Genomic DNA, 15,419 nt, shown 5'->3' on the forward strand with positions numbered 1-15,419 from the left:
AGGCAAGGCATCGTGACAGCCAGCGATTGTGAAAACTTACAGGACAAGAGAATGTTTTCATCAAGTGAGCAAATGCTCGTATGAAACGAGCACACGTTAAGCATGAGATAGAAAACCTGTCCGCAGATGGGGAGCTCCCTGCCTGCTTTGTACCCCTGGGATCCTCCTAGAAAACATCGGGGATGCCCCACTTCCAAACTGTATTTCTGCACTTTTAGAATAAATATGTCTTCCTGCCATAGTTAGAAAGAGGTATTTTATTCTGCTCCAGAGTGAAAGTGAAGTTCTTTTGCAGAACTTTTTCCCGTTCACCTTCGGAGAAGCCACAGGGTAACTGAGAAACAAGCCAGCGTGTGGGAGGAGGAGAGAGAGGTTGGCAGGTGGAGGACAGGGCCAGCTTGCTGAAGTCCCGTTACAGCCTACAGGAGCAGAGCACAGGCCAGTGCTCGGCTTCCTAGGAACCCCTGAGGTCTTGCACTCTGGGCCGTGGGATGGGAAGGCCAAGTTCCCTGCAGGCAGGGCATGGGTGCCTGGAAGGTGGCTGGGGCCCTCAGTTGTGCCCTAGCAGAGTGCTAGGAATGAAGTGGCCTCCAGTGTGCGCCTACCAGTCCCATCCTTAGCCTCCGTGCAGCCTGCTGTTCCCCTAAAGGCTGGTCCTGGGGAGCTACCACCCACCACTTTTTACTTGGACAAGCCCACCCAAGGGAGAGTGTGCGGGTATGCTGATAGAAAGGGGACAGTAAGGCTCACCCAGTGCTGCCAGAGACACTGGGTTCTACTTGGTTTAAACTGAGTGGCTGAGAAGTAATTCCTCTGGGGCTGGCCTGTCTGTTTCTCATAAATGGTGTCCTTCTAAGGGGACACAGATCATAAGTCCCTGATAATACTCCAAATTCTGGCAGTCTTCTTGGGGGTTTAGTTCTGGAAATGGGGCATCCCCACTTTTTCCTAGGAGGGCCCCAGGGACTCCAGCTTGCTGGTGATCTTCTGGCTGATGGGGCGCAGGGCCTCCAGGAACTGCGGGTGCTCCTCCTGCACGCGGGCCAAGATGGTGCTCAGCAAGGAGAGCCGGCCCTCCAAGCGTTTGTGCTCCAGCATCATGGACTTCTGGGAGCGGAACAGGAACGTGTACTTCCCATCCACCACGGCCTGCAGGTGCTTGAGGCGCGTCTGTAGGGTCACAATCTCTGAAAGGTTCTGGGTGGGAGAGGAACCCTGTATCAGGTCGTGAACATCAGAGGGACACCTGCCAACCCCTTTCCCCCTCCAGCTCACCTGGGAGGGAGACCAGGGAGGAAAACTATGCATTGGAGAGGGAGAAGAGGATTTCCAGATCCCAGGGACAGCCAGATTTCCATTGCCTGGGAGCCTCGTTCATCCATCTGAGAGAGACCTTTTTTTGTACTGGAGACTGAAATCTGTGGTCTCAGTCCCTTTTCTTCGGGACCCATTTTTAAAATTTATTTATTTATTTATTTATTTATTTATTGCGGTATTGGTGATTGAACCCATGACCTTTGTACTGAGTTACATACCCAGCCCCCTTTTATTTATTTATTTTTTAATTTTTAGACTGGGTCTTGCTGAGTTGCTAAGTTGCCCAGGCTGGGCTTGAGCTTAATGATCCTCCTGCCTCAGCCTCCCAGAGCACTGGGATTACAGGCATGCACTATCATGCCTGGATGCAGGGAGACGTGTGTGTGTGTGTGTGTGTGTGTGTGTGTGTGTTACTAGGGATTCAACTCAGGGTCTTGTGCATGCTAGGCAAGCACTCTACCATTGAGCTATATCCTCAGCCCAGGGAGACATTTTTGATTCCACTGTATATCAAGACTGATGCTGGACATGTTCCTGTCTTGGCTGACCAGGCCTAAATCTTGAGAGTCACACCTGATCCTCCCCTTTATGCTCACATGCAGCCAGGCCCTCAGGAAGTTCAGCTGGGATCTCCACCCAGCTTCTGAATTATGTAGAGTGGTGGTCACCTTCGTCCATGCACCCCACTCTCCTGAAGAGCCATGAGCTTCAAGCAGCCTCCTGTGTGCACCCTGGGCCCTTGACCCCCGACATCCTGTGGGATCCCAGGACATCTGTGGCCCCCAGCCCTCCACTGCCTCCTCTCAACCCCTACAACAAAAACCCAAAGTCAGGACAGTGCTCCTGCTGAAGCTGCCGCAGTCCTGCAGAGCCCTCTTTGTCCTGCTGTCCCCTGTGCCTGGGGCTGCTTCTCCCTTGCCTCTTTTGAGTCTCTTGTCCTCTCAGTGCAGCCTTCCCAGGCCACCACACTCAAATTTCATTCCCCTGTCCCCCGCTGATGCCCCAACATGGTTTCTCTGCTTATTTTTCTTCAAAGGATTTACCCTCATCTGACATATCTTGCCTTTTTTCTTATCAAGTGTGCTTACCCTCCGCCCTCCTTCCCGTGGGATGTAATCTCTGTGAGGGCAGGGAGTTCTGACTTATCTGTCCTGTAGTCCTAGCATCCAGATTGGTGCCTGGTCCCTAACTAATAGTGATCAATATTTGCTGAGTGGGGGAATTACAAGACCATAGAAACTTAAACACCAGTGGTGCTGCCAATAGCCTGGGAGACACTGGCTTCTCCTGGGTGTGTCCCCTCCTTCAGCCCAGGAGTCTCAGTTCGAGGGACCTCTTGGGACTCTTACCTGTCGCTTGAGGGCTGTGAGCCGCCTGATGTCAGCTTCAAGCACGTCAGTGTCCACCTGCATCCTGGACAGCTTCTCCTGCTTCTCCAGGAGGGAGCTGTTCAACAGTTTTTGAGTCTCTTCCAGTTCTAAGATGGTCTTGTTGCACTGCTCGGTGGCCTGGTAAATAGACAGCACTTGCTGGGTCCCTGCACCCCATCTGCTTAGCAGACAGAGACAGGCTAAGGGCTCGCAGGTATCTTCTGGACATGCACTGGGCTGGGAATAGCTCAGCAGCCTCGAGCCAAGGCAGGGGCTGAGGCTAGGTCTGGTGCATGAGGGAGAGGGGTGTGCCAGTGGAACGGCTTCCAGTGGGGTGGGGGCCCCCTGCAGAGCCTTGGGACACATGGTGCCTCAGGAGGTGTCTGCAGCAGCGGGTAGCAGGGATGCAGCCAGATGCCATCAAGGAAGGCAAAGCTATTGAGAAAGGACGATTAGCAGCAATTGGCAGCTGATGTGGGGTCCAGAAAAAGATGAAGACAGTGACTCTCCAGGGCAGGCTGGGGACACAGAACTTCAGGATGGGATGAGGAAAAGGCCCGTTTGTGCACACGAGGAGGGGCTCGTGTCGGGAGTGGCCCATGGGGCAGGAGGCCTTGGACACTGCCTGGTGGGGAGCTGGGCAGGGAATGTGAGGGGTCCTGCTGGGGGACACAGGAGGCTCCACATGAGTGTCTGGGGGCCTCTGGGACCATGTTCTTAGATGTCCCCATGGCCACCACACTGTGACTAGTCATGGCTGCTGTTGCCTTTAACCTTCACCTCCGCAGGAGGCAGTTCCTGTTTCTTCTGCCCAGCAGACGCGGAAAGGCTTTCCGTGCCCACAACCACACAGCTGGTTAGCGGAGCGGTGGGGCCAGCCCTGGAAGTTTGAGCCCAGCTTCTGGCCTGGTGATGGCTAGGGGAGGGGGCACTGGGGCCGCACTGACCTGTCGTCTCCCAGGGCAATGTACAGAGAACATGCTCAGTGCACATGGCCGGATGGACAAGGATGCAGGCTGTGGTGGTGCCCATTTGCTCCCAGCAGGCTGTCCCCACCCAGCCCCCACTGGGAGTTACACCCTTGCCCACGTGCTGTGTTTCCCAGACGTTACTTCTCTTATGCAAAAGGCAAACACAGCTGCCTCGGGCCCCAGGCAAAGTGTGCTAGACCCCAAGACACATTTCTGGGGGCAGGCCCAGGATGACGCCAGGCAAGGGGTACTCAGGAGGCCCTGCTGAGCACAGGTAATGTTGATGGTCACCACATCTCCACCCAGCAGGATCCAGCACGCTGGTCACATGTCCCCTTACAGAGGGTGGTCACAGCCCAGAAGCCACCCACAGTGGCTTCTGTCACCAGGGCAGGGTGGATTGGCTAGCCTCCAAAGCTGGCCTCCTCCATCCCTGCCACCCCCACTGTCATGTCTGTGTCACAGCTGTGTTGCAGCAGCACGGACTACAGCCCATGGGAATGAGGAACAGAGAAGACTCGGCCATGGGGACTGGACGGGTGGGAGCCATTGTGTGACTACAGGCAGGAGTGGGACCCCAGGCAGCAGAAAAGGGGGAAGAAGTGTCCTCAGGCCAGTCATGGGGGCGGTATAGTGGTCACTCACAAAGGGAAGGGGGATACCAGCAGGGACATCATGATGCAGAGCAGACGTGGAGTCAGGAGCACTTCTCCAGAATATTCCTTGGGTCATGGAGGTAGAAAAAGACCAGGTAAATCCCATGTTTTCTTGCTGCTGCTCACCTTGTGGGTTTCCCTGATTTTCCGTTGCAGCTCAATCTGCTGGTGGTGGAAGTCCATTCGAGTGAGTGCCTTCTTGTCCATCTTGCTCTGCCCTTCAGCCCGGGTTATGATGGTCTCTCTGCGGGCCACCACCATCTCCATGTCCCGGATCATCTTCTCCTGCTGCTTCAGCAGCTGCCCGTGCTTGACCTGGGGAAATAGGACAGAGGGACTGGGCTGGTCCAGGACACCAGCTGTGCTAGAAGCTGTGTCCTCGCCTGCCACAGCTTGTTCCTTGCTGGTGCCATCCTCCACAGGACTGGACAGGTACAGTGAGAGCCATGTGCAGTCTGGGGGAAGCAGGTGTTTGTGGGAATGAGTGCACATTCACAAAAAAAAACTCAGGTAATAGCCAGGTGTGGTGGTGCACACCTGTAATTCCAGCACTCTGGGAGGCTGAGGCAGGAGGATTTCAAGTTTGAGCCCTGTCTCAAAATAAAAAAAAAAAAAAAAATAGGAATGTAGGTCAGTTCACAGGTCTTAGGTTCAGTTTCCTAGTACAGAACAAAACAAAACAACCTCAAGTGGGAGAGGGCTGCCAGAGAGAGAGAGGAAAAGGAGAGATTGGAGCACTCAATGTGACTTGAGTGCATCCTGGGACAGCAAAAGGCTATCATGGGCAGGACATTTGGTGGTTTGGGTAGTAGTGGTACCAAGGCTAGTTTCTTGGTTATGACAAATGCATCATAGACTGGTAAGACAGTGACCCGGGGGAAGTTGAGGGATCTGCAGACTGCAGGCTGGGTTCTGTGAGATCACCACAGGGCCATGAGGGTACTTTCTGGAGTCATGGGTATATCCTAAGTCTTGATTGTGGCCATGGCTACATGGGTATGTATGTGCCTCAGAACCGATAGAACTGTATGTATAAAATAATCACATCATATTGGATGTAAGCTGTGCCTTGACACTGTTGACTGAGAAGAAAGAAAACAGGTAAGAAAAAAAATGCTGATAGACGTAACACTTGGACTTTGGGGGTGGCAGAAACAACCACTATTATGCGATTTATTTTCTATTTTTTAATTTTTTTTGTAATTGCAGGACGCTGCAGCCTGCAGGAACACAGGAGCAGACTCCCACCCCTTATGTAGTCATGTGTCCTCCTGACAGGGACATGTTTAGAGATATATATCACATTGTAAAATAAGACAACTCCCCTCGGGCTGGGGATTTAGCTCAGCAGCAAAGCGCCTGCCTGGCAAGCGCAAGGTCGTGAGTTCGGTTCCCGGTACTGGAGAAAAACCAAAAACAAAGAAAAAACCAAAGACAACTCCCCTCGGTGATGTAATCCTAGGGAATTACCACTGTATCCCCCATTTCACCCCTTATACATTCGTGTAAGGTGGTACATGACTGTGTATGAGGGGTGATTGAAAAATATGGTTGTATTTAAATTTTTAAAAATTTATGAGGGCAATTGTCACCTTGTCATTAATGCCCTTCGAAATACTTGCTCTCACTTTGAACACATTGATCCCATCATGTTGGAGACCACTACAAAGTGACTCCAAGCAGATTTAATATTAACCGTGTTTACTTGTGAGTTGTCTGAAGGCCACAGCTGAGGATGTCTGGCTCCAACCCCAATTAACTTCAAGGAGACTGTAGCGGTAGGCCTCTCACTCCTGCTGTGAAGGCCTTCCTGGAGATAACATAGTTCTCCTAAATTAACATAATGTATTGAAAAAGTCCTGCCCAGATTGTCGCCTTTTCTTTAGTGTCCTCCTCCTTTGTTTGTAAACCAAATAAATATGGGCTGCCCAGAACAGTCTGGCTTAACTCAGAGAATACTGAAGCGTAAGAGAGTTAGTCCGTCTTGGTGCCCTAAAATCATTACCACTGTCTGCATTTATTTAAGCCTTCGCCGTCCACTCATTGGGAGATTGCGGGCCTGACCATCCTGCAGTAACTTAGGGTTATTTAACCCGGTTTTCAACACCATCATCCTTGCCACTTTCTGAAGCAAGTCTGGAAGTCTTCTCTCATGAGTGTCTTTTATTGTGCTGTTTTGGCTGCCTTATTCTGAATGAACTCAAAACTTGAGCTTTCATAGTCATTTTGACTTTGGGGAGGGACCAGAAGTTACAGCACACCAGGTGGTGGATGAGGACACACTGTATTGGTTTTACAAGCCTGCCTTTCCAGATGGCAGTTGGCAGCAACATTCACTGTATTTTTTATCACACCTTGTAAAGACACTCAGGAAAAAGGACCTCCAGAACTGCTTCAGAAAGTGGTAAGAAGGAGGGGATAGATGTATTTGAATTGAGGGGGAGTATTTTGAGGGGCTATTAATGCCAATGCATCTTGTACTGCAATAAAATTTTAAAATGTAAACACTCAACCACATTTCTGAATACCCTTTGTATATGTCCTCGTGGGTCTCTCTCTGGAGGACCGTCACTGTTTTGGAATACCTCATCCCAGCATATGAGAACCATCCACCAAGGGTGGAAGCTGCCCAGAGAGGGAAGAAGGATGAAGACAGGTCCAGGACTGCACCAAGTGCAATTTAGTGGGGACTTCTGGACAGAGCAGTGCCGCAGGTAGCCAAAAGACAAGTGGATCCCCACGAAGTCTCACTACATATGAGGGACAAGGTGGGGGCATCTTTCTGAACCTTGTTATTGGATGAGGCTTTTCCTGTCCTTCTTGTTGTGAAATGTGGGGTCACAACAAGCATTTTATGTGGTGCTGGGGATGAAACCCAGGTTCTTATGAATGCTAACTATGTCTCCAGACCTTTTTTATTTTGAGACAGGTTTTCTCCACGTTGTCCAGGCTGGGCTTGAAATTTTTTTTTCCTTTTTTTTTTTCGTTTTTTTCCAGTACCAGGAATCAAACTCATGACCTTGAGTTTGCCAAGCAAGCGTTGTGCCGCTGAGCTAAATCCCCAGCCCCTGGGCTTGAAATTTTGATCCTCCAGTATTAGCCTGTCAGAGTGCTGGGATTATAGGCATGTGCCACCACACTCAGTTTTCAATATGAGAGTACCTTGATTGCCTGGAGTCAGGACAAAATAGTGTCTTGTGAAATGATATGTGGAGCTGTGTGTGACCTGTGACTGAGGGGTTCACGACAATGTCATTACTTCCATGCTGTAGGGACAGAGACAGACCCTGAGGTAAGGGCCAGGTGAAGGGGCACAGTGCGTGAGGCCTGTGCTTGGCTGGAGTATAAGTGGCTGTGTGGGGTTGGGGTTGTCCCCAGGACTCTCACCCATTGCCCACATGCCAGGGAGCCTGGTCCCCAAGCCATGCAAGGTCTTGCCGGGCCCTGTCCACACCACTTCCCTGTGCTCACCTTCATCCTGTGGATTTCTGCCTTCATGGTGCGGATTTCTGTCTGGCTGGCATCTGAATCCACTGAGGCGCGCATCTCTTTTGCCAGTTGGATTTTTTTCTCCCAAAGCATGATCTGGTGTCTGTAGAGGTGATAGAGGTAGTGCCAGAGCTGGAAAAGTCCATTTTCTTCGAGGGCCTCACCCAGCCTCTGAGCTGGAGTGCCAGAGACTAGGAGGCTCATGACACTGAAAGTTTACTCCATGGCTCCTTGCAGGAAAGCTTTGTCAATGCTTAAAATGCACAGACCTCAGGCACATAGGGAGGGAGGCGAGGGAGAGGAGGAGGAGGAAGCAGAAGGAAAGATGAGAGATAAAAAGGATTGAGAGAAAAAGATATTGAGAAAGGATGAAACATAAATATATAACTTCAGGAGCTGAGACAGTAAGTGTAATTGATGGAAGTTAACCTAAGAAGTAAAAGCCTGAATAGATCTATGGCCTAAAGCTGGGAGGTGTAACAAAAAGATATGGTGAATTTAAAATTTTTAAAAATTTGTTACAATAAGACACACTGCTAGTAATCCGCCTCAAAATCTTCCCCCTCACTTTGAACACACTTATACCACTGTTCTTGCCACTTTCTGAGGCAGATTCTGGAAACCCTCTTTTGTGAGCTGTGCTGTTGTGGCTACCTTGGTGTTACCGTTCATGGTCATTTTGGTCCTGGGAAAGAGCCAGAAGTCACAGGATGCCGTATTCAGTGAATAAAGTAGATAAGGACACACCATAGTGTTTTCATGAGTGTGCCTTTCTGTGGGATGGCACTCAGCAGCAGCATTCACTGTCACCATACTTTTGATCATACCTTGTACAGACACTCAGGGAAGAGCACTTCCAGAACTGCTTCAGAAAGTGGCAAGAATGATGGGATAAGTATATTTTAAGTGAGGAGGAATATTTTGAGGGGAATCATGGCAATGTGTCATTTACTGTAATACATTTTAAAAATTTAAACATTCATTGTATATTTTGTTCACTCCTTCTATTAAAATGTCACCAATGGGCTGGGGATTTAGCTCAGTGGCACAGTGTCTGCCTGGCAAGCGCGAGGTTGCGAGTTCAATTCCCGGTACCAGAAAAAAAAAAAAAAAATGTCACCAAGGACACATACTCCAAAAGCATTGGTCCCAGATGGTTTTAGGTATGGGAAGGCCTATGAAGCTGTAAGGAAGGGACAATCTCTGGGATCCACTCCCTCCAAGTGTGTTCTATACACTGAAATATACCACAAGGTGTGGACCCAGCAACCATTCCTGCTGGAGCTATAGATCCACATGCATTGTCATGGAAATATAGCCATAAGTATATAAAAACTGCTTCGAAGGGGAAGATTTTTGCTAAAAACAAAACAAGAAAAATATACCTACACAGTGTTTTCCTGGGGAAGGAGGAGAGTTGGAGTCATGTTTTTCCCTTTCCCTTTGCACATCGTTATGGTTTAAGATGCTAAGGGTTGGGTGTTTGATAAGCAGACATCATAAAAATAATACACATTTTAACAAGTTTATGTCAAAGAAAGCCACTTGATTTCCAGTGGTAATTGGCCTGGCTGGAGGGATGGCTGCCACCCAGGGTGGTAAACTAGAAGTCTGTGGTGGCTTTCTGTGGTTCTTGTGGGATCTTTGAAGGCAGGCTCAGAGCCACCCCCAGTGGTTCTAGTGAATGGTGGCCACACCCATGTGGGTACTGCTGGGATGGTGACATTTAGAGCTGATGCAGGGCAGTGCCCAGGACTCACTCTGCCTCCACCAGGCCATTCAGGAGAGTGGCCTTCTCCTCGCAGAGCTGGTTCAGCTTCTCTTGCATCTCGATGGTCTCCCTCTCTGCTTCCTGCAGGGCGAGAGCCAGAGAACGGTGGGAAGGACTGGGGATTACGAACGCTGGGGTGTGGCACCCAAGTCCCATCAGAGATGGAAGAGCTGCAGCCCAAATCAAGAACATGTGTGGCCAAGGGGACCAGGTTGGACAGGGCAGGGTGGGGCTGACCTTCAATCCACGCACAAACTCTGTTTCGGTCACCACGTTGCTGTGCTGCAGCTCCTCCGAGTTGCACCGGTTCTTGCTCAGCAGCAAGTTGAGCTTCTTCAGGTCCTGGTCCAGGTCCTTTGTGTGCCGGTCAATCTCCTTCTGCTCCTTCTTCTCCTGCTCAATCTTGCCTGCACAGAGAGCAGAGGGCAGGGTCCTTGCCAAGGCGGAGCAATAAACCTCGGAAGAGGAGTCAGGGTTTGCTTCTCCCTTTCCCCTCTGGTCCTTCTTGGAACCCCAACCTGAATCACATCCTTGCTGGTCTGGAGGGCAGGATAGGTGGTCTCTTCTTGGTGCTACTCTCCCAAAGCTTTGTCCTTTAAGGGAACCTCAGGGATCCCAAACTGAGGGCTCAGTGGGTACGGGAGTGGGAGAATGATGCAGGAGGGCTGGGCACCCTCCCTAAGGTGGGGGGGGCATGGGTGTCACTCAAACACGTCTGGTCTCTGGGAAAGGCAGACCCTAACTCCAGCCCAGCGGCCAAGATCCGGGCAGGGAGCAGCTGACAGATTTTCTTGACATCAAGATGGGAAAAGGATACCAAATATATGTAGTCTGCCCAGCTCCAAGGTTCTCCGCCTTTCCCACCACCCTCCCACCATGGGGACCCTTGACCACCCTTGTGCTCGGTCACCCACACACTCCCCTGTTGTCTTCATTCATCCCGATAGATCTCACCCTATATTGATGCTTGGCACTTTAGTCAGCTCTGGCTTTCCTACAGCTGCGTCCCGCCAACAGCTGTGTGTCTTGTGTACCCTCCACCCTCCAATAAGCTGGCCAGGTGACCCCAAGAGCAAGGCAGGAGGGCAGCCAGGCCACTGAGAAATGGCAGGGCAGAGCAGACCTGCCTGGATCTCTGACCTAGGACATCTCAGCAGCTGGCATATGGTAGGTGGTAGCCTAGGAAGGACATGCCCCCCTCCTTGAACCCTGGCATTTGGGCAGACTGGGGTGAAGTGGATAGAGTAGGGTGATAGCTCTGGGGACCAGGGAGTTTTCTGAGCCTGGGTGTAGGGGATGCTAGGATGTCAGCTGGCCCGAGTGTGGGGACAACTGGTGAGTCCCACAGCCTTCACATCAGTACTTCCCCCTAAGGGCCCTGCTTTTCAAGGTAGCAGTGCCATCTTCCTCTCTCCAGTGTCATCTCCTTCTAAGGAGCCCAGGGTCCATGACCTTTGACAGGTTCAGTCCATGTTGTCACTCTTCACTGTAGCTGCAAAGCCAGCAGCTGGGCAAGGCTCAGATTCATGAAACAAGTGAGCGAAGTGTTTCTGTTGCTCACTTTTAAGGCTGCGTGGGAACCCAGTGTTACATCCACCTTGTGGGCCCCTCCCCAAGAGGATGCCCCCATCTTGCCTCCCCACGAGGAGGCCTGGTGGGTCTGAGGGTACATAACACGGCTTACTCTCCGTGCGCAGCTTCTTCTGCTCCAAGATGTGGACCTCCTTCTTGAGCTTGTCCAGGGACACCAGCTGCTCCTCACGGTCCTGCGTGACTTTGACCAGCTCTTGCTGCAGGCGGAGCCAGGTCACTTGGGCCTGAGTCACACTGGTGTTGTGCTCTTCGGTCAGCTTGGTCAGCCTTTTGATCTCCAGCTCCAGGGGCCCTACTTCTTCCCCCTAGGAGGAACGTTGGCCAGAAAGCAGAGTGAGCCTCAGGGCTCAAAGGTCTCCTTCTGAGCGGCTGCAGAGGCCCAGGCATTTACCCTGAGTGGTTCTGCTACCTCTCAGGAAGGCTAGGAGACTCCATTGGTTCCCTGCTCTGAGGCCCCAGGTCTCCCCACAAGCAAGGGCTCTGCCCCCCCAATTGGAACACTGTCCTCCGCAGCAGGCCATCAAGGCTCAGGGACTTTGCTGCCTGAAGAGTCACTGGGTTGTATGACTTTTAGAGTTAAAGGGGCTGTACAGTATAGGGGCCCGACTGAGTGCTCACTTTGCCGCCCCTCCATGAACCCATAGTGTCCTTAGGTCACAGATGCCTGAGTGATGCATAGGATGATGAGCCTCAGATTTATTAGACCACCTTCCCCAGTTCAGGGGCAGTGGGTGAAACCCAGCCCACTGCTGTCTGTATGCCCCACAAGCCATTAACAAAATCAAAATCAAAACCCTGCTCAGGGCCAGGTGAAAAGTTCCCTTCTGGCTGCAAAGGCCATGCAGGACATCAGGCCTATGGTACCTATGACCTTTATGATCTGGCCCGAGCAGAGCAACCTCTGCCTGGAGTGTCCTCCTGCTTGCAAACAGGAAGGAGAAGAAAGCTGACTATTTTCTCCGAGTGCATTTCTGAATGTAACAAGTCCTGAAAGGGGCTCTGCTCCTACCAGGCACAGAGTGAGCCAAGTTTCCTCTCCCCACCACAGGCCTCACCCCCAGCTCAGAAACCATCTGCTCCAGCTGCTTGTTGAGGAAGTTGATGAGACCCTGCTTCCTCTCGATCAGGATCGTGCGCCGGGAGATCTCATTCTCACTGTTGGTGATGAGGTCGTTGACTTTTTTCACCTCCTGGTCCAGCTCAGTCAGTGTCTTCTGATGCATGTCCAGCCTGCAGCTGGTGTTGGTGATGTCTAGGGTGGCCTGTGCGACGTCACCATCAATTTTGGAAAGATGTGTCACCTGAGTTAGGAAAAGGGAAGGGGGAAAAGTAAACATTTTCCCCTGGGTCAGCCCAGGTGAGCTTGCTGTCTCACTTCCTTGCCTCTCTGCATGCTCATCAGAAGAAATTCCAAAAAGACAACTGGGTGAGAAGGTTCACAGCCAAACTTCCACCTCAGAAACCTGGCCAGGGCCTGCAGGCTGCAACCTAGATGGTGACTTCTTACAAAAAAAAGAGAGATATCTCTGTTGTTTTTTCTTAAAAACAGACAAAGCCTTGCTTGCAGATATGATCCCACTCTTAGAAAACCCTAAAGACTCTATTGAAAAATGGTTCAGGCTTGTAAGTGAATTCAGCAATGTAGTAGGATATGAAATTAGCATTAAAAATCAATAGCTTTACTGTATTCCAGTAATGAACTAACTGATAAAGAATTCAGAAAAACAATTCCATTCACAGTAGCTTAAAATAAAATAAAATATCGAGGGATCAATCTAACTAAGGGAATGAAAGAGCTCTACAATGAAAATTTCAGAACACTGAAAAAATTGAGGAAAGCACCAGAAGAGGAAAAAACTCCCATGTTCATGGATTGGCAGGATTAATATTGCCAAAATGGTCATATTATAGAAAGCAATCCACAGACTCAATGCAATCTCCATCAAAATACCAATGACAAGAGGTCCAACATGGCTGACTGGAGGAGGCCTTCAGTCTGATGTATTTGAAGATTCACTGAAAATACAGGTCCTCTGAAATGGAGGTGGTAGGTACCTTTATCCTGAAATGGAAAATTAATCTGAAAGGTGATACATATAGATCAAACTAAATATCTGGATTGCTGAAAAGTGGAACTGGTGCCACCATAGCTGGTCCACACTGCTCTGACCACCACTTCTCCAGGCAACAGACATCAAGACAGTGTCCCAGATGGTCCAAGAGAATGCACGAGTGCTGCAGAGGTCACACTCTTATGACAGAATCTGCATATATGGGCCCCTTCTCTCCACCCCACCCCCGGGAATGCTACTTCTCCGTATTATCTTCTCCAGTGCTCACCGTGGGCAAGAGAAACCCACCCCACCTCAGGCTGAGAGATGGTAAACACAGCAAATGGTCCCGGTGAGCCCATTGGCAGGGTTCCTCTTAGGAGCACATCCCTGAAGATAGGGAGAAGGAAACTAGACTGATCAGCTGGTCCAGAGTGAGCTCTTCCCTGTCCTTTCTGCAAAGACCAGAAAAATCTGAGGAGGAAATCTTGAACTGTGAGCACTGTCATGCTCAGTGGGGCTGGGGTGAGTCCCTAAACTAAGCCCAGGGACTATGCCAGATTTTGCTTTCTGGCTGCAAAGAGGAATTGATAAGACAAGGTAAGTTTGGAATTTGAGTGCAAAGGAAAAGATGGAACAGGCTGGGGCAGAGAATTGCTTGTGACCAAAGATGGAAAACAACACCACAACCCCAAAATCAAGCAGGGGTTGCAGTTTTACTTTCAGAAAAAGTAAACTTCAAGTTAAAACTAATCAGAAGAGGTAAAGAAGGTCACTAGTCAAGGGAGCAATCCAACAAGAAGAGATAATACTTGTAAATATATATGCACCAAATACTGGATCACCTAACTTCATAAAACAAATACTGCTGGACATAATAGGTCATTAAACATAAACACAATCATAGTGGGTGACCTCAGCACTCCACTTTCACAAAGAGACAGATAAACAATCAGCAAAGACATATCAGAGCTGAACCACACCTTTGAACAAATGGACTTAATAATTATCTACAGAGTGTTCTAACCCACTGCAACAGAATATACATTCTTCTCAGGAGAACTCAGAACCTTCTCCAAAATAGAACACATACTAGTCCACAAATCTGCTTAAATAAGTACAAAAGAATAGAATTGCCCCATGTTTACTATCAGACCATTATGCATTGAAAGTACAAATCAATCACAAAAGAAAGTACAGAAAATTTATAAACTCCTGGGAGAGTTAAAGACATCATATTACAGCAACACATGCATACTAATTTTTATAGCAGCACAATTCATAATAGTTAAATCTTGGAAGCAGCCTATATGTTCATCAATAGATGAGTGGAAAGAAAATGTGATATATATACACAAGGGAATAATACCCAATTCTAAAAAAAGAATAAATTTGAGACATTTGTAAGAAAATGGATGCACTTTGAAAACGTGACATCAGTGAAATAAATCAGGCACAAAGCTTAAATACTGTATGGTTTTCTCATTTGAGTGACCCAAAGTATAAAGTAAGGAACAAAATGATCTAAGGAAACAGGGAGAAAGATTTTATGTAATTGGAAAGGGGACCAAGAGACCAAAGGTGGGAGAATGGGAGAGAGGAAGGAGAATAAAAAGGTTTAAGATGTGTCATATATGTGTACCAACTGACCACAATGAATATAGTCATTATATGCCACAAGCATGAACTAAGTAACAATAATTGATTGATGATGATGATGATGATGATGATGATGAAGAAAATGGGGAAGAGGACCTACAGACAGAGGGAAAAGGGTGTTAAGGGGAAGAGAAATAAAAAGAAGATATGTTAAGTACATGCACCTTACTCCCTAAGATGAATGTAAACATCACTTATAGCAAACAAGTACTATGAAAAAATTTTCAAATAATTAAAAAAACCAAGGATATTCTTCATAGAACCAGAAAAAACAATCCTAAAATTCATACGGAAAGACAAAAGACCCAGAATAGCCAAAGTAAACCTAGACAAAAAAGTAAGGCTGGAGGTATCATGATACCAGATTTCTTTTTTTTTTTTTTTTTGTACCAGGAATCAAACTCAGGACTTTGTACTTGCCAGGCAGGCACTTGTGCCACTGAGCTATATCCCCAGCCCTCAGATTTCCAATTATACTACAAAGTCATAGTAATGAAAACAGCATGGCAGTGGCATAAAAATATACACATAGGCCAGTGGAA

The 15,419-nt window shown here is 48.9% G+C and overlaps 1 protein-coding gene across 2 annotated transcripts in view; it reads right to left on the reverse strand.

Annotated features, from left to right (window-relative positions):
• Positions 1-237: 237 nt before the first annotated feature.
• Positions 238-15,419, reverse strand: part of Ccdc40 (coiled-coil domain containing 40) — a 56,412-nt gene continuing 41,230 nt past the window's right edge. For both annotated transcript variants that reach the window (XM_005407506.2, XM_013505994.1), the window contains exons 13-20: positions 12,223-12,468; positions 11,259-11,472; positions 9,812-9,981; positions 9,564-9,655; positions 7,786-7,906; positions 4,441-4,629; positions 2,667-2,825; positions 238-1,197 (exon numbers count right to left, since the gene is read on the reverse strand). In XM_005407506.2, coding sequence (XP_005407563.2) covers positions 949-1,197; positions 2,667-2,825; positions 4,441-4,629; positions 7,786-7,906; positions 9,564-9,655; positions 9,812-9,981; positions 11,259-11,472; positions 12,223-12,468 — 1,440 coding nt within the window. In that variant the 3' untranslated portion in view covers positions 238-948. The remainder of the gene's footprint in view (positions 1,198-2,666; positions 2,826-4,440; positions 4,630-7,785; positions 7,907-9,563; positions 9,656-9,811; positions 9,982-11,258; positions 11,473-12,222; positions 12,469-15,419) is intronic.

The sequence above is a fragment of the Chinchilla lanigera genome, unplaced genomic scaffold, assembly GCF_000276665.1.
Source record: "Chinchilla lanigera isolate Chin_1 unplaced genomic scaffold, ChiLan1.0 scaffold00105, whole genome shotgun sequence".
NCBI classification, from domain to species: Eukaryota; Metazoa; Chordata; class Mammalia; order Rodentia; family Chinchillidae; genus Chinchilla; species Chinchilla lanigera.